This window comes from Rasamsonia byssochlamydoides (assembly GCF_041956645.1).
Source record: "Rasamsonia byssochlamydoides strain NRRL 3658 unplaced genomic scaffold VTN77scaffold_14, whole genome shotgun sequence".
Classification (NCBI taxonomy): domain Eukaryota; kingdom Fungi; phylum Ascomycota; class Eurotiomycetes; order Eurotiales; family Trichocomaceae; genus Rasamsonia; species Rasamsonia byssochlamydoides.
In genome coordinates, this window is record NW_027192397.1 from 181,907 (window position 1) to 198,647 (window position 16,741).

General features: G+C 50.5%; 7 protein-coding genes across 7 annotated transcripts; 5 read left to right on the forward strand and 2 right to left on the reverse strand.

Moving 5' to 3' along the window:
- Positions 1-2,852: 2,852 nt before the first annotated feature.
- Positions 2,853-3,446, forward strand: VTN77DRAFT_1736 (uncharacterized protein; the record flags this gene model as incomplete). The annotated part of the gene is made up of 2 exons (XM_069417500.1): positions 2,853-2,993; positions 3,084-3,446. 2 exons carry the CDS (start codon positions 2,853-2,855, stop codon positions 3,444-3,446), a joined length of 504 nt encoding a protein of 167 aa, XP_069279841.1.
- A 1,425-nt stretch (positions 3,447-4,871) lies between these two features.
- Positions 4,872-6,161, forward strand: VTN77DRAFT_1737 (uncharacterized protein; the record flags this gene model as incomplete). Its single annotated transcript, XM_069417501.1, has 1 exon — positions 4,872-6,161. The coding sequence occupies one exon, from the start codon at positions 4,872-4,874 to the stop codon at positions 6,159-6,161; it is 1,290 nt and encodes a 429-aa protein (XP_069279842.1).
- A 796-nt stretch (positions 6,162-6,957) lies between these two features.
- VTN77DRAFT_1738 (uncharacterized protein) lies at positions 6,958-8,240 on the reverse strand (the record flags this gene model as incomplete). Its single annotated transcript, XM_069417502.1, has 3 exons — positions 6,958-7,968; positions 8,084-8,139; positions 8,195-8,240. 3 exons carry the CDS (start codon positions 8,238-8,240, stop codon positions 6,958-6,960), a joined length of 1,113 nt encoding a protein of 370 aa, XP_069279843.1.
- Positions 8,241-9,968: 1,728 nt separating this feature from the next.
- Positions 9,969-11,022, forward strand: VTN77DRAFT_1739 (uncharacterized protein; the record flags this gene model as incomplete). The annotated part of the gene is made up of 2 exons (XM_069417503.1): positions 9,969-10,046; positions 10,174-11,022. 2 exons carry the CDS (start codon positions 9,969-9,971, stop codon positions 11,020-11,022), a joined length of 927 nt encoding a protein of 308 aa, XP_069279844.1.
- A 1,089-nt stretch (positions 11,023-12,111) lies between these two features.
- On the forward strand, positions 12,112-13,353 carry VTN77DRAFT_1740 (uncharacterized protein; the record flags this gene model as incomplete). Its single annotated transcript, XM_069417505.1, has 1 exon — positions 12,112-13,353. One exon carries the CDS (start codon positions 12,112-12,114, stop codon positions 13,351-13,353), a length of 1,242 nt encoding a protein of 413 aa, XP_069279845.1.
- Positions 13,354-13,795: 442 nt separating this feature from the next.
- On the forward strand, positions 13,796-15,105 carry VTN77DRAFT_1741 (uncharacterized protein; the record flags this gene model as incomplete). The annotated part of the gene is made up of 3 exons (XM_069417506.1): positions 13,796-14,226; positions 14,286-14,769; positions 14,827-15,105. 3 exons carry the CDS (start codon positions 13,796-13,798, stop codon positions 15,103-15,105), a joined length of 1,194 nt encoding a protein of 397 aa, XP_069279846.1.
- Positions 15,106-15,650: 545 nt separating this feature from the next.
- Positions 15,651-16,737, reverse strand: VTN77DRAFT_1742 (uncharacterized protein; the record flags this gene model as incomplete). The annotated part of the gene is made up of 3 exons (XM_069417507.1): positions 15,651-16,100; positions 16,165-16,651; positions 16,718-16,737. 3 exons carry the CDS (start codon positions 16,735-16,737, stop codon positions 15,651-15,653), a joined length of 957 nt encoding a protein of 318 aa, XP_069279847.1.
- Positions 16,738-16,741: the final 4 nt, after the last annotated feature.

The following is a 16,741-nucleotide window of genomic DNA, read 5'->3' on the forward strand; positions in this document are numbered from 1 at the left end:
GGCGAACAATTCGGATTCGTGGAGAACTCCTTCCGCCCCCATTTCCCCCGGCGTGTGATGAACCCCTGTGCCCCAGGCTACCTACCGGCAGGCCGATAAGCGTTTCGGATTGACTATCGATAAAGACATGCTAGGCACCTAGTATAACGATCTACGTCCGGAGTAATTTCCCCTTCTGATCATCATTGGCAGTTTCTGCCCCCAAAGCTAGGTGAAACAGATGTCCACGTGCAGGGCTAAAAGAAATTAACTTAGGCATCTACCTAGGTAGGTAGTAAAAACAAAAAGATAGAGCCGTTAGATCTGAGCCCTAAGAGCCTGGAGATTAGGTATTAATTAGTCCATTAATTAATTAGTTCTGTATGTGACTGCATAGATGGTTTACAGCTTTGTCAATATGGATCCCCCACCAGCTCACCGCCAATTTATTTATTTATTATCATTATTGTGACCGTGTCTCACTCGAGCTGAATCCAGTCCAATAGCTATGTGTTCCTGTACGGAGTAGATGAAACTCTATGGACCCTGTACAGTCTAGACAATCCCATGCTGACCGTTTTTTTTTTCCTAGAATATGCACTCCTTCAGATTCATGCTGCCATCATCCAGAAGGAATCAGAGGAATCGGAGAGGTTACATACACCTGACTACTGCTACTCTGTACCTCATTTGGTACATAGAGCCAGACACGTTGGTGGCAGTCACCTAGGTAGGGATAGTAATATTGCCTATCGGGGTAGGTAGTCTGTCAATATGCAACCGGGCGTCCACTGTTTATGCACCTACAAAGCCAATAAGAAGGCAAGGCACCTAATCTCCAGCATACAAGGACTTAGATAGTCTCTTTGAGGTTCTCCTGTCGTTGGCATAACACATTAGATACCTCCTACCTAGCGACTCATCCCTGCTCGCCACTTGATTCGTTCGCAAGTTGCAGTCTGGACCTTGAACAATGATACATATAGTATGCATGTCATTTAACACTGATCTATGACCGTTTGATATATGGTACCTAGTCCTAGGTTCTTGGCTCTTGAGATCCTACGAGCCAAGAATTGATGCAAGAATAAGACTTTTTGACGGAAGAGCCGACAATCCGCTCGCTCGTCGAGCTCAGCTCAGCTCGTTTCAGCATCAACCGTACCATTGCTTTTGAAGGGGTTGTTACTGCGACCTTGTTTCATCGAACATCCAGCCAGCAGCGAATCTGTACAGTACCAAAAGGCGTTTCGTTTCTTGGGAGTATCCTACTGCAAGGAGTCTGCCATGACGAGAGTTTCCTCCAGAATGAGCAAATCCACAGTGACTGCTACCTACTAGTTAGTATGTCTGTCTGTCTGCACTGTACCTTTTGTTGCATTTTCTTTTCTACCACTGCAAGACGGTACATTCGCTTTTTGGTTGCCATAGAAGGATTTCCTGAGAATTCAACCAACATGGGACCGAACGACCATGACTAACTACATTGTAGAGCGATACGAAAGACAATTCCCTCTACTGGGGGAAATTGTCACTGTATATCATTGCATACCCATATCTGTCGTTGCGTACGGAGTATGTATGCACGTATGTGTAAATACCCTGTAGAAGTTAAACAAACATCACCATGATGTCACAGTCACAAGCCTGCCAGAACGCAGGACTGTTTGCGCCTTGAGGTCGGGGGACAACATAACCACAACAATAACAATTATAGCAATTCTAACAACTAGACAAAACTGGCAACTATTTTACTTCCTTGATACTACGGCTAGACTTACTTCATCATGTCCGTCGAACGCGTCAAGGATGAGAAAGGCGAAGATATCCAGGAGGGAGATTACGTCTGGACTCGGTACCGGGGCGGGACGAGAGAGGGAGTGGTATGTATCCTTGTATCTCTCTCTTTATTTGCCTGTGAATATTGGCGTCTATAGAGATAAAAATATTCTCTCACTATAATCTCACCTGAATACAGTTCAATTACTGACCAATATATCTCCGCCTCAGGTAGAAAAAATCGTCATGGACGAAAGGCAGGCGAGAGAGGAGGGCGTCAGCAATCCGCCAAAGGTGGGTACCTATGCCTCGTTATCCTTGTTTTCGTTTCATGTTTATCTCTTGCTATATCAGCCCGGTGGCTCACATCAGCCGTATTGATCGATATCTTGGTCATAATAGGTCCTTTACGAAGATCAGCACGGACATCCGGTGGCGCATAATCCGAAAACGTTGGAGAAAAAGTGATAGCCAAGTCTTGAATACAATACAATCCTAGCTGGATTAATAGTGCTGAAAGAAAAAGAAGGAGTGATGATGAAGAGATTGTCACAAGGCATCATCGTCAAAACTCTGGACTGATGAGTAGATAGACGTTGAGATTAAGTAGGTAACGGGTATATCTATCTCATTTGCATTGCAGTATGCATGTACCAGCTTGCTGGTTTCAGAGATGGTGGATCTCATAGAAAATAGGAATTGTTACGTCATGCGGTTGAAGGGCCCCGCATTCGTCCTTACTTGCCTATCAATATTACCCAACCAGCCAATTTTTAAGAAATACGAGATGCGCCTCTGGAACCTTTCATCCAAGGAGTTTAATGCTCCCAAGGGATTTATTATCGTCTATAATAATGCAGGATGACAAACATGTAACGGTCTAGATGTGGCCTCGTGATCTGACGAGCGTACTAACCTAGATGTCACCCGTCGGACTTGTTGGAATTCTTTCATTATAAGCTCCGAAGTCTTCTCTGAGTACTCGTCCTCAGATGCACTATCTACGGTTTAGAGCCGTCACGCTCAATTCTACACCTTTGCTCGGTAGAAAATCAGTACTCCGTACTGCGAGGAAAGGACCGACATCATCTATCATGACAGCAGACATATCGTCTTCTTCTGCCGCTCTCCCTCCGCTGTCCCATGTCCTCGAGACCTGCCTCTACGTGCGTGATGTCGCAGCGTCTGCTCGTTTCTACAGAGAAGCTCTGAAGGTTGAGCCTTTCATGGAATCGGTGAGTTCTGGCATCGTCTCTACATAATCGAATGATCGGATATCCCTGTCTTTTACTCCCGGTTTTCTCACCTGATTAATAAATAAATAGCCTCGGATGACCGGTTTCTCTCTCGGTTCGACAACCCTTCTGCTCTTCCAGTTGGGATCCACGGCCTCAGATATCCACACTCCGAAAGGGGTCATCCCCGGTCACGGGCCAAGCGAATCGATCCTTTCCTCACTACTGTCAAAAAATCAGGGTTACGGTGACAGAGTCCAACTCAAGCAGCATTTCTGTCTTGCGGTCAAGGATCCGGAGGATGTGGCGCACTGGGATGCACACCTGCAGAAGCAGGGCGTCCGTATTCTTGGACGCATGAACTGGGACCGCGGAGGGAAGAGCGTCTATTTCGAGGATCCGGATGGACATGTGGCCGAGATCGGATCCAGGGGAATCTGGGCGCATTATTGAGCTGGAAAAGGGAAAATGATATGCGATTTCTTTCCCTTCTTTTTGGACTCATAGAATATCATTATAGCTCCCCTGCGGAGCATTCGATGCTCCCAATTTTTGGCGGTTCGGGATTTGCACTGTCCCCAAGAATGGACTTCTACTCTTCTACGAAGTAGTCTTGTCCTGCTTATTAGTGCAGCGCAAAGGCATGGCATGGCGGCCCATGCGTCGAGCATGAACAACCCAGGAATCTCGAAATTCTACAACTGACTGTTTCAGAGTTGATTCATCATCATATGTGAACTATAGTGGACAATTGAGTTGTTTATTTAATAATTATTTATTAATAATTAAGGACACCATTGTTGTGTTGCCTGCGGATCAACGGAATGCTAATCGGGATCCCCAAACCACCTAATAAGGAAGGCTCGGACTATCCCCGCGTTTCCACAAACCTTCTCCGCGTTTTCCCTTCTCTCCACACTTCCCCTTTACTATTCCACTTAGTATCCGCGGCAAACTCGGAGCATGCCTTCTCATCAGCATGGACGAGTTCTTTCTCTATCCATACCAAAAAACAGTTCTTTTGCATTACTTCAATCCAATGAACAAGGCAGTGGTGGTAGTTTATCCATCCACGCCTTCCTCTGCCCATGAACGAACCACGATCTGTTGATGATCGTCAGCCAGGATTAGCTCGATTCACGATATCCCCACCCATCGGTAATAACGATGACGATGTCGGGAATCGCTATTAACTTCCTCAATTTCTTGCCCTAGCCGCCGTCCCTACCCAGTCGATCATATTGGTGTATCAGCCATCGGGTGTGACGACCTGACCAACCATCTGGGTTCTCATCCTCTGCCCACATCATGGCCAGCAATCTCTTTGGGCTGAAAGCTCCAACGAATACGAGTTCGCGGCCCCTCTCTCCCCCTCGCCGGTCTTGAACCGTTGAACCCTGTTGGAAGTCTATTCTCTTGTTCGCTCAATGCTAATTTGTCCTTGTCTTGGGTAGAGGCTGGCTGCCACCCCCAAGTCACGCGGCTAAACGTTATGATGGCTGCCTCCCCACGAAATAGTTTTAGATGGGCTTTTCGACTCACAAGTCCCGAGCTTTATACCGAGGAATAGAGTCCCAAGACACAAAAAGTTACACAGTCTAGCATATGATTGTCCCGTCGTTCTAGTCACCGGTTCTTGGGTTCATGACTCCTCGTTAAACATGCTCAGTCATAATATGGCCTCCCCAGCTCCTCTGGAGCCTCCTGGGAGGCTTCGCGCAAGAACAGGTCGTCAGGCCGGTGCTTATGTTTCTCCTGTGATCCACACAAAGAACAAGCTCCTTGAAGATGCGTCTTCTTTCGATTTGCCTGGGTGCTTGCCTATTCTGCGTTGCTGTTGCTGGACCGGCAAATGCAGCATATAGAGGAGAAGATGGCATGTCTGCCGCTGTCCATCGCCGAGGTACAGCCTCCAACATTAACGGGTCCGATATATTGAGCGTATTGTCCACTGTGGCCGACAACTCCTCAAAGGCAGGCCAGGACATATCTGACAAGGCTGCCACTATCAAGTCCGAGCTCCAGCAGCGTCAGTCCACTCAGCAGACTTCAACCTCAAGCTCCGTCGAGTCGGCTTTTTCCGCCATTTCGAGCATCTTCCAGAACGGCGTGTCCGACCTGGCACAGGCTGTCGAAGAGCTCCTTTCGCAGGGACTACTCACGGGCTCTCTGCTGGAGTTGCTGAACGGCTATGCGGACTTTTCTCTGAATTCCGACAGCAATAACAACCCCAAGTCTCCAGCCACACCCATCTACCCTTCCAAATCATCCGGAGATGCCCCCTATTCCGTCGATGAGGCCACCCTTCGGGCGGCCATCTACATTCCCGAGTCGTTTTCCTACGGTGCTAACGGCAAGATTCCGGTCATTCTCGTCCCTGGAACAGCCGTCCCGGCAGGCGTAACGTACTATTTCAGCTTCAGCAAGTTGGGCAGTGCTGTGAACGTGGATCCGGTCTGGGTAAACATCCCGAAGGCCTCGCTGGGGGATGTGCGGGTCAATGCGGAGTACGTCGCGTATGCCATCAACTACATCTCCGGCATCTCCGCCTCGTCCAACGTGTCGGTGATCTCGTGGTCTCAGGGCGGACTCAACACGCAGTGGGCACTGAAATATTGGCCGTCCACCCGGACCGTGGTCTCCGACTTTATTGCCGTCAGCCCGGACTTCCACGGCACTGTCGAAGCATTCCTCACCTGCCCGGGCTTACCCAGCGTAGTCTGCACGCCCGCGTTGGCGCAGCAGTATTACGATTCCAGCTTTATCGAGACCCTGCGCGCCGACGGCGGTGATTCCGCGTACGTGCCCACAACGACCCTCTACTCGTCCTTCGACGAGATCGTCGAGCCGATGAGCGGAACCACCACCTCCTCGGCCTTCCTCCAGGACGCGCGCGGCGTCGGCGTCACCAACAACTGGGTGCAGGCGATCTGCGCCGGCCAGGCCGCCGGCGGCGTCTACACACACGAGGGAATGCTCTACAACCCGCTCTCATGGGCCTTGGCCATCGACGCCATCACCCATGACGGACCGGGCGACCCGTCCCGTCTGGACCTGGGCCAGGTCTGTTCGCAGATCCTGCCCCCGCAGCTGGGCCTGTCCGACATGTTGGGAACGGAGGGACTGCTGCTCATCGCGGTGGCGGAGATTTTGGCATATAGTTTATGATGACGGCATTGAAGAACCTCTTCCGATTGCATCTGATGCCTACCCAGTGAGTTGAGTTGAGTTGTACATAATTGTAGTCTTGGTGGAGAGAGCAGAAGCAATTACAATTTAGGTAATTGTGATATCTTTCCTCCTTTGGACATGGCATACTGTAAATAAATGTCATCACTATTATACATACTACTATCTCTGTTTTTTTTTTCCTTACGCACTTTTGGACGGTATCTAAATGAGAATAAGCGATAGCAGGATCTACCTATCGGCGTAGGGTAGAATACATAGAAACAAAAAAGGAAGAAGGGAAGGAAGAAGGCAAGTAAAGTAAGGAAGGCACGACACAACACAACGCCCATCTGTGCCTGGTACATTATGCCCTGTCTTTCTTCTTCTTCCTCCTCCTCTCTTTCTTTCATCTCTCCCTCTTATTGTTGCTGCTTTTTTAAAATGTTGAATTTCCCTGGTCCTGGTCCTAAACCTGATCTTTATCCAGATTCCGGTCCGCGAAAGAGGTAGGTAGGTGGCAGGGGAGTGAAAGTCGAAAATAAACCAACCGCTGTTTAATTCTACATTGTATAAGAAAGATCAACCACTCAATCACTCGATTTTTCTTTGCAAAGAGTGAGGGAAGAAGAGAAAAAAAAAGGAAGAGAAAAAAGAAAGAGATGTACATGCAAGCACTGCTACCAGGCAAGCAGGGAAGCTGACAGAGAAACAGGATTAATGGTCAGATCAGCTAGCTAACTGGTCTATATTTTATTGCGCCTACAGTCTGTTCCAGTCAACCCAGTCAACTGGTTTAATGGCTGGCTCCATTCGTCTTGGACGCTTTTAGCGCCCGTCTAGCACGCACTGCATCAGCCAGATCCTCCAACACGTCCACCGTCATCTCCCAGCTGATACAAGCATCCGTGATGCTGACACCCTTGCGCAGACCGGAAGGACCCTCCGGTGGCACTTTCTGGTTGCCTTCGTTGATATTCGACTCGATCATGACGCCGATGATGGCGTCTTCGCCCTCGCGCAGCTGGTCGGCGACGCACTTGGCGACAATCGGCTGGTTCAGGTGGTTCTTCTTGGAGTTGCCGTGCGAGCAATCCACCATTAGGATCTCCCGCTGCCCCCGAGCGCGCAGCGCCTCCCGAGCAGCCTTGATACTGTCACGGTCGTAGTTGGTGCCTTTGTTACCACCACGGAGGATCACAAATCCGTGCTCGTTGCCGGAGGTCTTGGTGATAGCAGCCAAGCCTTCCTTGGTGACGCCCAGGAAGTGATGCGGGTGAGCGGCAGCACCGATCGCATCGATAGCCACGCCCAGATTTCCGTCAGTGCCGTTCTTGTATCCGATCGGGAAACTCAGTCCGGAGGCAAGTTCCCGGTGCAGCTGTGATTCGGTCGTGCGAGCGCCAATTGCTCCCAGAGAGATAAGATCCGCGAGGTACTGCGGAGAGATGGTGTCGAGCATCTCGCTCGCAATGGGCATGCCCATGCTGGTAAGATCAGCGTACAGCTTACGCGAAATGCGAAGTCCCTTGTTGATGTTGAAGGACCCGTCGATATCCGGGTCATTGATGAGCCCCTTCCACCCCACGGTCGTGCGGGGCTTCTCCAGATAGGCGCGCATAATGATGCACAGTTCAGAAGACAGCTTTTCTGACAAGGCCTTCAGCCGGCTTGCATACTCGAGGGCAGTCTCAGGATCGTGGATGGAGCATGGCCCGCAGACGATCAGTAAGCGGTCATCGCGCTGCTCGATAATCTCGATGGCTTGCCTGCGGCCAGACCGGACAGTCTCAACAGAACTCGGGGGCTACAGATATCGATAGTTAGAATTAACGCGCTGTTTCTCGCCCACACACGTCGTGCCGATATCATCTGCACTATGATGGGGGGGCTACGGGACCAATCGGGTATGTATGACTCACCGAGGGGATTTCGTTCTGGATGAAGCGAGGAGAGAGCAAAGGATCATAACCAAGGACTGTGAGCCTCGTTAATGAGAAGATAGCACTGAAAACAGAAGGGAAGGTGCATACCGCGGGTGTCCTCGTTCACCTCCTGCTCGGGCTTCACTAGAGGCATTGCGAACTATGCGGATCGCTATTAAGTAATGTGCGCGACGGGAATCTGGAAGGCAGAATGGAATCAGCAATTAATAAACGGGCACAGTCTCTCCGGATGCATACGGAGAAGAGGAATAAAAGAAGCAGAATTATTCCGGCAGGTCCCAAGGCAGGGCTTTGATTGAGTCAGGCTCCAGCTGGCCCTAGAAATAAATGTGATGATGAGGGGCAGTTCCTTGGTCTCGGCGGTAAGAAAAATCAAGGGTAGGGCAAGGAACAAGGAGACGGATCGCAAAGCCAGGGAAACCTACCGATTGAGGCTTACCGAAACTGACCCAGGACGTCGAACGAAGGCTGGGGGCTGTCTTGACTAAAAAAACGTCAAAACTGCCTTCTTTGTGTCACGGTGATCAAAGTCATGTAATTTTTTTTACCGTGTCTCCCCGCAGAGAATCGGAGGGCCAGGCAGAATTGACCAATAGAAACGCCAAGGATGGCCACATTTCAGCGGGCGGTGAAGAACGAGGCCGCCGATAAGCAACCAGATAAGTTGTCAAGTCAGCAGCAACGTAGAGAAAGATAGGCAAGAGACGAAGCAGGCAGGAGCATATAAAATGAAGCTGTAGGCACGGCCGAAATCAGGCAGCCTTGCCATCACATTACTGGTAATACATTACGGATTAGAGAATCATCCTATGACCCTGCGTCAATGGGAGCTCGCAGTGTTGCAGGGAAATTTTATTCTAGACCACGAGACAAGAGCAATGAATCTAACGGTTGAATGATGTATATGCCATGCCTCCAATTCCTTCGTCTAAAGAAGCCCACGTACTATCTCCCTTGTAGTTTGCTGTGTCAAATTTACGCTGTGGCAGGATGCCCGGAGTCGGCAGCTACCTCCGCTACATATATCCCCCTACGGAATAGTCTGTTCTATGGCGTCATACTGCGGTTTCATGAAAACCTTGTATATGAGGATAAACACAAGTGCTGGATACAGGGACTAATGCAGAGTCAAATAATTTTGAGAGCCTTCAGACTCCCATCCCGGATACAGGAACTGTAAGTTATTAATAGGTCCGGTCAGTTTCAAGATTAGACAGTCTGGCAATCGCCAGTCGAGGCCGAGGTCTCTCGCATGTGCCGAGAAACAGAACTCACAGAGTCACGGCCCTCTATCTTCCCCTTGTGCTGCTTCTTGTTACCCTTGTGACGATGCGGCCTTGTTCTTCTTAACTAATTTAAGCTGCGATCATTATTTTTAGCGGGCACGAGGCAGGGCCAATTGCTTGCGTCCAGCCCCCACCAGATTGCAATCTTCACCTCGGAGCCGCCTTCAGGGCCGTGCAGCAGCCAGCCAGAGACTGCGCTAGTGACCAAAACAGCACCCGCTCACCCGCACCTGCATCATCTTCGCGCCCGCAACCTCCAACCCTCGTCCTCTGATCGCATCTCTGACGTTCATCATGCATTACTGAAACTGCTTCCCTAGCCTGTAGCTCCCAGCTGCTCCTTCCTTGTTGGGACTGCTGCGGCATCGAGTCTTTGGGGCATCCCTCCACTTCTGCAGTTCATCTTTCCCCCCCAGATTCTCCTTACTACGACCGTGCGTCGAGTCTAGGTACTTATGTTCTGGTTGCTGTGGCTTGTTTCTCTTTCCCCCAAAACACCGGCAGTTCCTGAGAAGAGCCCACTTTCTTCAAGTTTGATGCTCAGTCGAGACTGTTTCGTTCACAAGTAAAATACTATGTTTATGTTTAACTCCGTGGCCAAGCGCCGCAGGGAGGAGGATGAGGTCTGCATTGAAGAACGACATGAAAGCAAGGTACAGCATCTTTCGTCTCACATCACGAGTTGCCTATTATACGCAACAGGCGAAAACAATGAAAGAAGAAGAAGAAGAAGAAGAAGAAGAAATAATCGACCTGTTTCATATACTGACGTCAGGATAGAAACTCCGTTCTGATCCATTTGTTTCCTCCCCTTCTACTGAGCGCATTCCTCTCTTCCCTCAGAATCCTCAGTTCCTTCCTCGCTCCCTCTCACCTTCCTTGACGCCGATCGATTCATCAGACGACGAAGGTGGAAATGAGAACGATCGCCCCTGGCGCGAGCAGAGACACTCTCGACAGAGCCGTCGGCCGCCTATGCTGACCCTCGACACTGTCATGGATGTCGACATGGCCGATCCCAATCCGCTCGTAAACGGCGATAACTTGTCCCCATGGCCGGCCAGCGCAAGGAGCAGAGGATGTGGAAGTGTCCAGCCGTCGCCCATACCTCACCATCTTATCAATCAATCTCTCAACATCAGCGGCGGGCGCACTGCCACTCCCATTCACGGTCACTTCACGTTGAACATGCATCCTGACAAGATCATGGGAGATGCTTGCAGTTTCGGACAGACGCCGGCGGTCGGCCCCCAAACGGAAGAAGAGACGGATTGGTGGCGACGTCGACGTCTCCCCAGCCCCATCAGTGAAGGCGGAGATGCTGCGGCTGACGGGATGAGAGGAACTGAGACAAACAGCGGAGGCTCGTTTCACAACAAGCTGGTTTGTCCAGCTTCACCGCCTTCGATGGACGTTGACAACCAATGCTCATCGGTACCAGAACGAAGCGCAGTGGGAGGTGGACCGGTGAAGAATGCCGGACCAGCTGGCCCAAAGCACGAGACTGCCATGGGATGCAATGCAGCGTCTGGCAAAGGCAAGATCAGTTTTTCGATGGGCTATCGCGCCGACTGCGAGAAATGTCGACTCAAGGTGCCTGGGCATTACAGCCACATTATCCGTTCATGATTCATGTACTGCTTGCTGGTCACGCAGGTAGCATATGATCCTTGCATGACTGGTTTCCTCTTCTTTCTTCGTCTTCGTCTTCTCCTTCTCCTTTTTCTTCTTACCTTCGTGTATTTTATACCCCATCATTCTACTTCTAGCCAAGACTTGATCACGCTGATTAAATTCTCCTTTTGAAGTCCGACTTATTCTCTAGAATAGGTCTGAGTGCGAACTCGATGGTTACAATTCTGGTGATGCACTTGATGCCATGGGAGGGCGTCCGCATAAAATTAAGACAATTCGTAATCTTTGGAAATCAAACGACATTTTCAAGATGGAATTAATATACCTGCATTCCATACTGTATAAGTATTCCATCTCCACACGCTGATGTTGTCTTGGCGTATGATAAAGAGAGGCAACGTGCCTTCAGCTACGACAATCTGATTGGATGGTTAGCTACCCGACGAAACTCCCGATCCTTGCATCAGTCACCACCCGCACCCGCATCCGCTTCCGAAATGCTTTTCCTGATGATGATTAACTACTATTCTCTTTTCCTTTAGATGCGACATCATCCTTTGGCCAAGTCACCAGACGACCAGCCATCTTGATTGATGGAATTGCCAACCAAGTCACTGTTCGTTTCCAATGCCTCACCGGAATGTTGATGCAGGCATCAGGAAAGGAACTGGAAGCTCACTAACTCGGTGCTTGGTACTTCCATTCCTCCTGCGATAGCTCTTCCCCGGCACTTCTTGTCGGCATAGCCCTTACCCGAAAGGCCCTGGGGAAGCCCTTAGCTTCTCCACCATGCCCGGTTTCCACCCCGATTGCTGCCAATATTTAGGATTCAATTCCGCTGGATTAGTAGTCTCTTTCGCCCTAAAGTCGATGTGGGTGTTGTATTGACAGAGAAGCTGTTTGTGTGTGCTTCTCCAGCGGCAGGTATTTTACTTTCATTATACCTCGACTTTTTCTTATCTTTTTTCTGAGCTCTGCGTTGAGCTCCGTTGCGCCAGTTATTCTATTTGCTTTGTGTTTTGTATATATATCACTCCAATTGAGCAGTCCTTCAGGGTCTTTCCGGTACAGCCTCTTCACCTCATGGCTTCTCCTATCCCGCGAGGCCTTCGACAGGTCCTCCAGAAATCTCCTTCAGATATTGTCATCCTCTCCTCTGTCCGTACCGCCATTACCCGTGCTAAGAAAGGTGGTTTCAAAGATGCATATCCGGAAGAGCTTCTTGCGCACGTTCTCCGCGCCACCCTTGCCGCGAACCCAAATCTTGATCCCGCCTTGATTGAAGATGTTGCCATCGGCTCTGTTCTCCAGGAGCTGGGCGGTGCAAAAGCTGGCCGCATGGCTCAGATCCATGCTGGCTTCCCGCACTCGGTACCATTCCACACCATCAACCGACAGTGTTCGTCCGGATTGGCGGCCATCACCGGAATCGCGAATGCGATCCGTGCCGGAGCGATCAGCGTGGGTGTCGGCGGAGGCATGGAGTCAATGACACGAAACTACGGCTCCCGCGCCATTCCCACCGTGTTGTGGCCGGAATTGAAGGAGTCGCCGTCCAAGGACGCCAGGGACTGCATTATGCCAATGGGAATCACGTCCGAGAATGTGGCCAGCCGGTATGGCATCTCAAGAGCAGATCAGGATGCCTTTGCGGCCGAGTCTCACAAGAAAGCTGCTGCCGCGCAGGCAGCGGGCTTGTTCGATGCGGAGATAGTGCCCGTGACGACAAAATGGTTTGACCCCGATAATCCGGATGCTCCTCCCAAGGAGATCACGGTCACCAAGGACGACGGTGTGCGGGCCAATGTGTCTGTCGAGAAGATGGCGGCTCTGAAGCCTGCATTTTCAGAGAACGGCTCGAGTACGGCAGGAAACAGCTCGCAGGTCAGTGATGGCGCCGCAGCTACGCTACTTATGCGTCGCTCTACCGCCACTGAACTTGGGTTGTCTTCCTCGATCAAGGGACGATGGGTTGCCAGCACTGTTGCGGGTGTCGCGCCAGACGAGATGGGCGTGGGCCCTGCTGCTGCGATCCCCAAGCTTCTCGACCTCGTTGGCCTGAACATCTCTGACGTTGGAATCTGGGAAATCAACGAGGCTTTCGCGTCGCAAGCGCTCTATTGCGTGCGGAAGCTGGGCATTGATGAAGCCAAGGTCAACCCCAAGGGTGGTGCCATCGCACTAGGACACCCGCTGGGTGCGACTGGTGCCAGGCAAGTGGCGACCTTGTTGCCGGAGTTGGAGAGAACTGGGCAAGAGGTGGGTGTTGTGAGTATGTGTATCGGCACTGGAATGGGCATGGCAGGGTTGTTCGTGCGGGAGTAAACATCAACGCGGGATGCCTTTCATGATTGAAGTAAATATATGGTTTTGATGTACGTTTTTTTTTTATTGAATGACGATGGTTTCGACAAAGCTGGCCTGTTATGTATGATGAGTACTGTACGGAGTACACTAGATGCCGTAAGAAATGTCCTGAACAGGCATGAATTGAATTCAGTATGTATATACGAAGAGGTTTCGAAGATATTTGATCGATAATTTCTATCGAATTCACTAATTCATTGGCATCTGTGTAACTTCTATCAGTTTTCCATTTCTAGTAGAATATCTACTACTCACGTGATTGATGGCTGGTGCTGCTATTTCTGGTTAGACCGCTTTCGGCGTCGGAGAAGCTGACCAACATCGAGCGCTTCAAATCTGCCGCCTGCGGAAAGGAAAGTTTGCAGCGTCCTGTCCAGCCAGTGCAAGCAACACCGCAACAATGCGTCCGGCGGTGCGGCTGTTGCAGCCATTGGAGGTTCCATCCCTCCGGCTGTCCACATCGTTATATGTCTGCTCGAATTGCAGGCAGGAGTTTCTCCCCCGAGCTTCCCTGAACCCGCAATCCCGTCGCAATGCCTCAGACAGCACCCCCTTCACTGAAAAGGTGCGGCGCAAGCTTTGGGGCACTGATAACCCGCCCGGTCTGAAGGATCCCTATGGAGGAGAGGGTGTCATTGAGAGGGCTTTTCGCAGGCGGACTCGGGGACAAGATGAGCAGGAGCAGGCTCCGGCTGAGCAACCTGTGGAGACCGGAGAGGTCGCACCTCCTCAGGAATATACAGCTGCAACGACATGGGATGGGCTTCAACGTATGGGACACCTCGGACGGTGGTCTGACTTTCCGCCCACGGAAGCCGATGAATATCATGGGTAAGTATCTACATGACAGCTGAATTGACCGGCATTGACTGATAATCCGCCTGTATCAGATTCGTGTCGGACCGCAAGCTCGTCAAGAAGGAGCATCTGCGGCTTGCTGCCCACCAGACCGCTGTCGAGTTGTGCTTGATGCACGAGCTGAAGAAGCCGCTGACCGCTGTCTGCGATATTCTCGAGCATGAGAGATCCGTGTTCAGGATGATCTGGAAATGCAAGATCCAGCCGGCCGAGGACAGTGGAAGCTTGGACGGACGCCTGGTCTTCCCTAACAAGAATTACAAGGATACTCTTTACTATGTCTTTGAGCAGGTCGGCCGTGCTCCCGAGCTGGAGGAGGCTTCAGAAGAAGCAGCTTCGAAGGAGGCGGCTTCGGAGGAGGCGGTTGATCCTGAGGCCATTGAAGAGGAGGATCCGGAGGATCTGGAGGATATTGAGGAGGACGTCCGACACCCCCAGCCTTTCTTTGGAATCATCAGGCCTCGCGATAAGGGATTCCTCACTATCTCGTTGACCGATCCCGCCACGAAATTTGCTGTGCGTCCCCCGCCTTCCACATCGTCACTCGCAGCTCTCGCTAACTGTATATCATAGTTCCTGAAACGATTCGCTCAACTCACCGGCTACCACTTCCCGGACCCAGTCATCAGCTCCATCAAAACGGTGAAGCAAGCAATCGAATACATCGAGCAGGTCATCAACCCGCCACCGAAGAAGCTGGCAGACCAGCTCGCAATGAAAGGTTCTCTGAAGAATCTGCCCAACGTCAAGATCTACCGCACCAGACGCACGAAGACGCATGAGGATGAGGAGCTGGGACGGAAGAAGATTATTGAGGCGGAGCTTCGGAGGAGGGGGCTTATTGATGACTGAATGATTCAACTGCAATCAATAACGAACAAACAGAAAGAAAAACCCTCGAAGATGCAGGTGTGAATCTAGATCTGTCTTCATGGAACAATGTCACATTATACTATAAATCTTGTGCCTATAGGTTAGGTATACTCTTCATTTTTTTTCCTGTTTGGGTAGTGTACAATAGAAGATGAATTATTCTTCTGATTATTTCTATCTATCTGATGATAGTAAGTCTCGGAAGGTAATATTAATATTAACCTGAAATGTGTAGTGGGAAAAAAAAACGTTATTTATCATGATCGATCCCGTTTCCGATCCCTTTGGAAATTTCTCCGAATGATGTATGTATATACAGGTATACAGTACATGAATGCTGAACTCCAACACCAACGCCAAAAGAAGAGTCCGAATTTGAAGAATGCGTGCGTTAAATGCCCCCTCCTAGACCTAGAGCCGGAGCAAATGAAAAAAAAAAGTATGCCATGAAAATCCTCTCCCCCGTCAAGACAAGCCACGTACGTAGGAGGGGTCTGAGACGAGAAAAGATATTGCTTTTTTTTTTATCTCCTCGCCCCAGCAGGAATCGTATACCCTCTAGTCATAAAATCGCCATCTTTGGGCTTTTCTTTGTTAGAGTTATTACTGTGGAACAGACTCTGCAGGTTCTCGTTCCGCCCCATCATCTTCTGGCGCTTCTTTTTCTCGTTTTCTTCTTCGAGGACGCGGGCGGTTAGCATTGCCGTGGCGGCGTTTTTGATTCCTGCGCTAGATGAAGTCGATTGTGAGGATGATGGTTGCGTTGTGGGGGTTTGTGACGATGATGATGATGATTCCGCAGATTCCCCATTAGCAGCATGTTTCTTCCGCTTTTTCGAACCGGATGCTTTCTTGAGGGAATGCGTCAGGCCCTGTTCGGCCAGTTTGTGGCCTCGAGCGATCAGGCGTTGTTTCTCTTCTTCCTTTGTTGGGAGGATGGGGATGACGTTGTCTTCTGTGTAGGGTTCGTTGCACTGTTGGATTGTTAGGTAGATCATTCCATTTTATAAATACTGAAGGGGAAAAAAAAAAACTCACCGTCAAGCACTTGTCACCCTTCATTTCGCGGATCGCCTCCTCGGAAAAGACATGTCCGCAGGGCACGAGATAGACGGATTTCACATTCGGGCCCAATTCCTTCGTCGTAATCGGGCAGATCCACCTTTCGCTCCTCCTTCCACTGCAAGGATTCCGGTCGATTTGGACGTGTTCGGTGTCAATCTCAAACTGCAGCTCCACCACATCCCGGAGGGATTTCACTCGCCCCTGCAGGATCTCTTCGCAATCTGCTTTCGAGATGATGCCTCCGGACTCGTCTTCGCCGGGGAGCAGGAACCGCAGGATGGCGTCTTTGTTGTACAAGTTTCCCACCGAGTCCGAGACGATGGGTCGGGTGAGGGGCTTGTGCGATAGCGGACAGGTTGTCCAATGGTGCGAGAGCTGCTCGCGCTGAGCCTCCTTTACCTGCATCGAGGAGGAGGGGTTGCGGGCAGCTTCGCGGACGAGCTCGCGCCGGGTTGGGATGCTGCAGGTGTCAGTCAGTTATTACAGAACAGAACAGATTCAAGATTAAGGGATGAATTCGGCTTACCTTCCGCCATCATTACCCATCTTG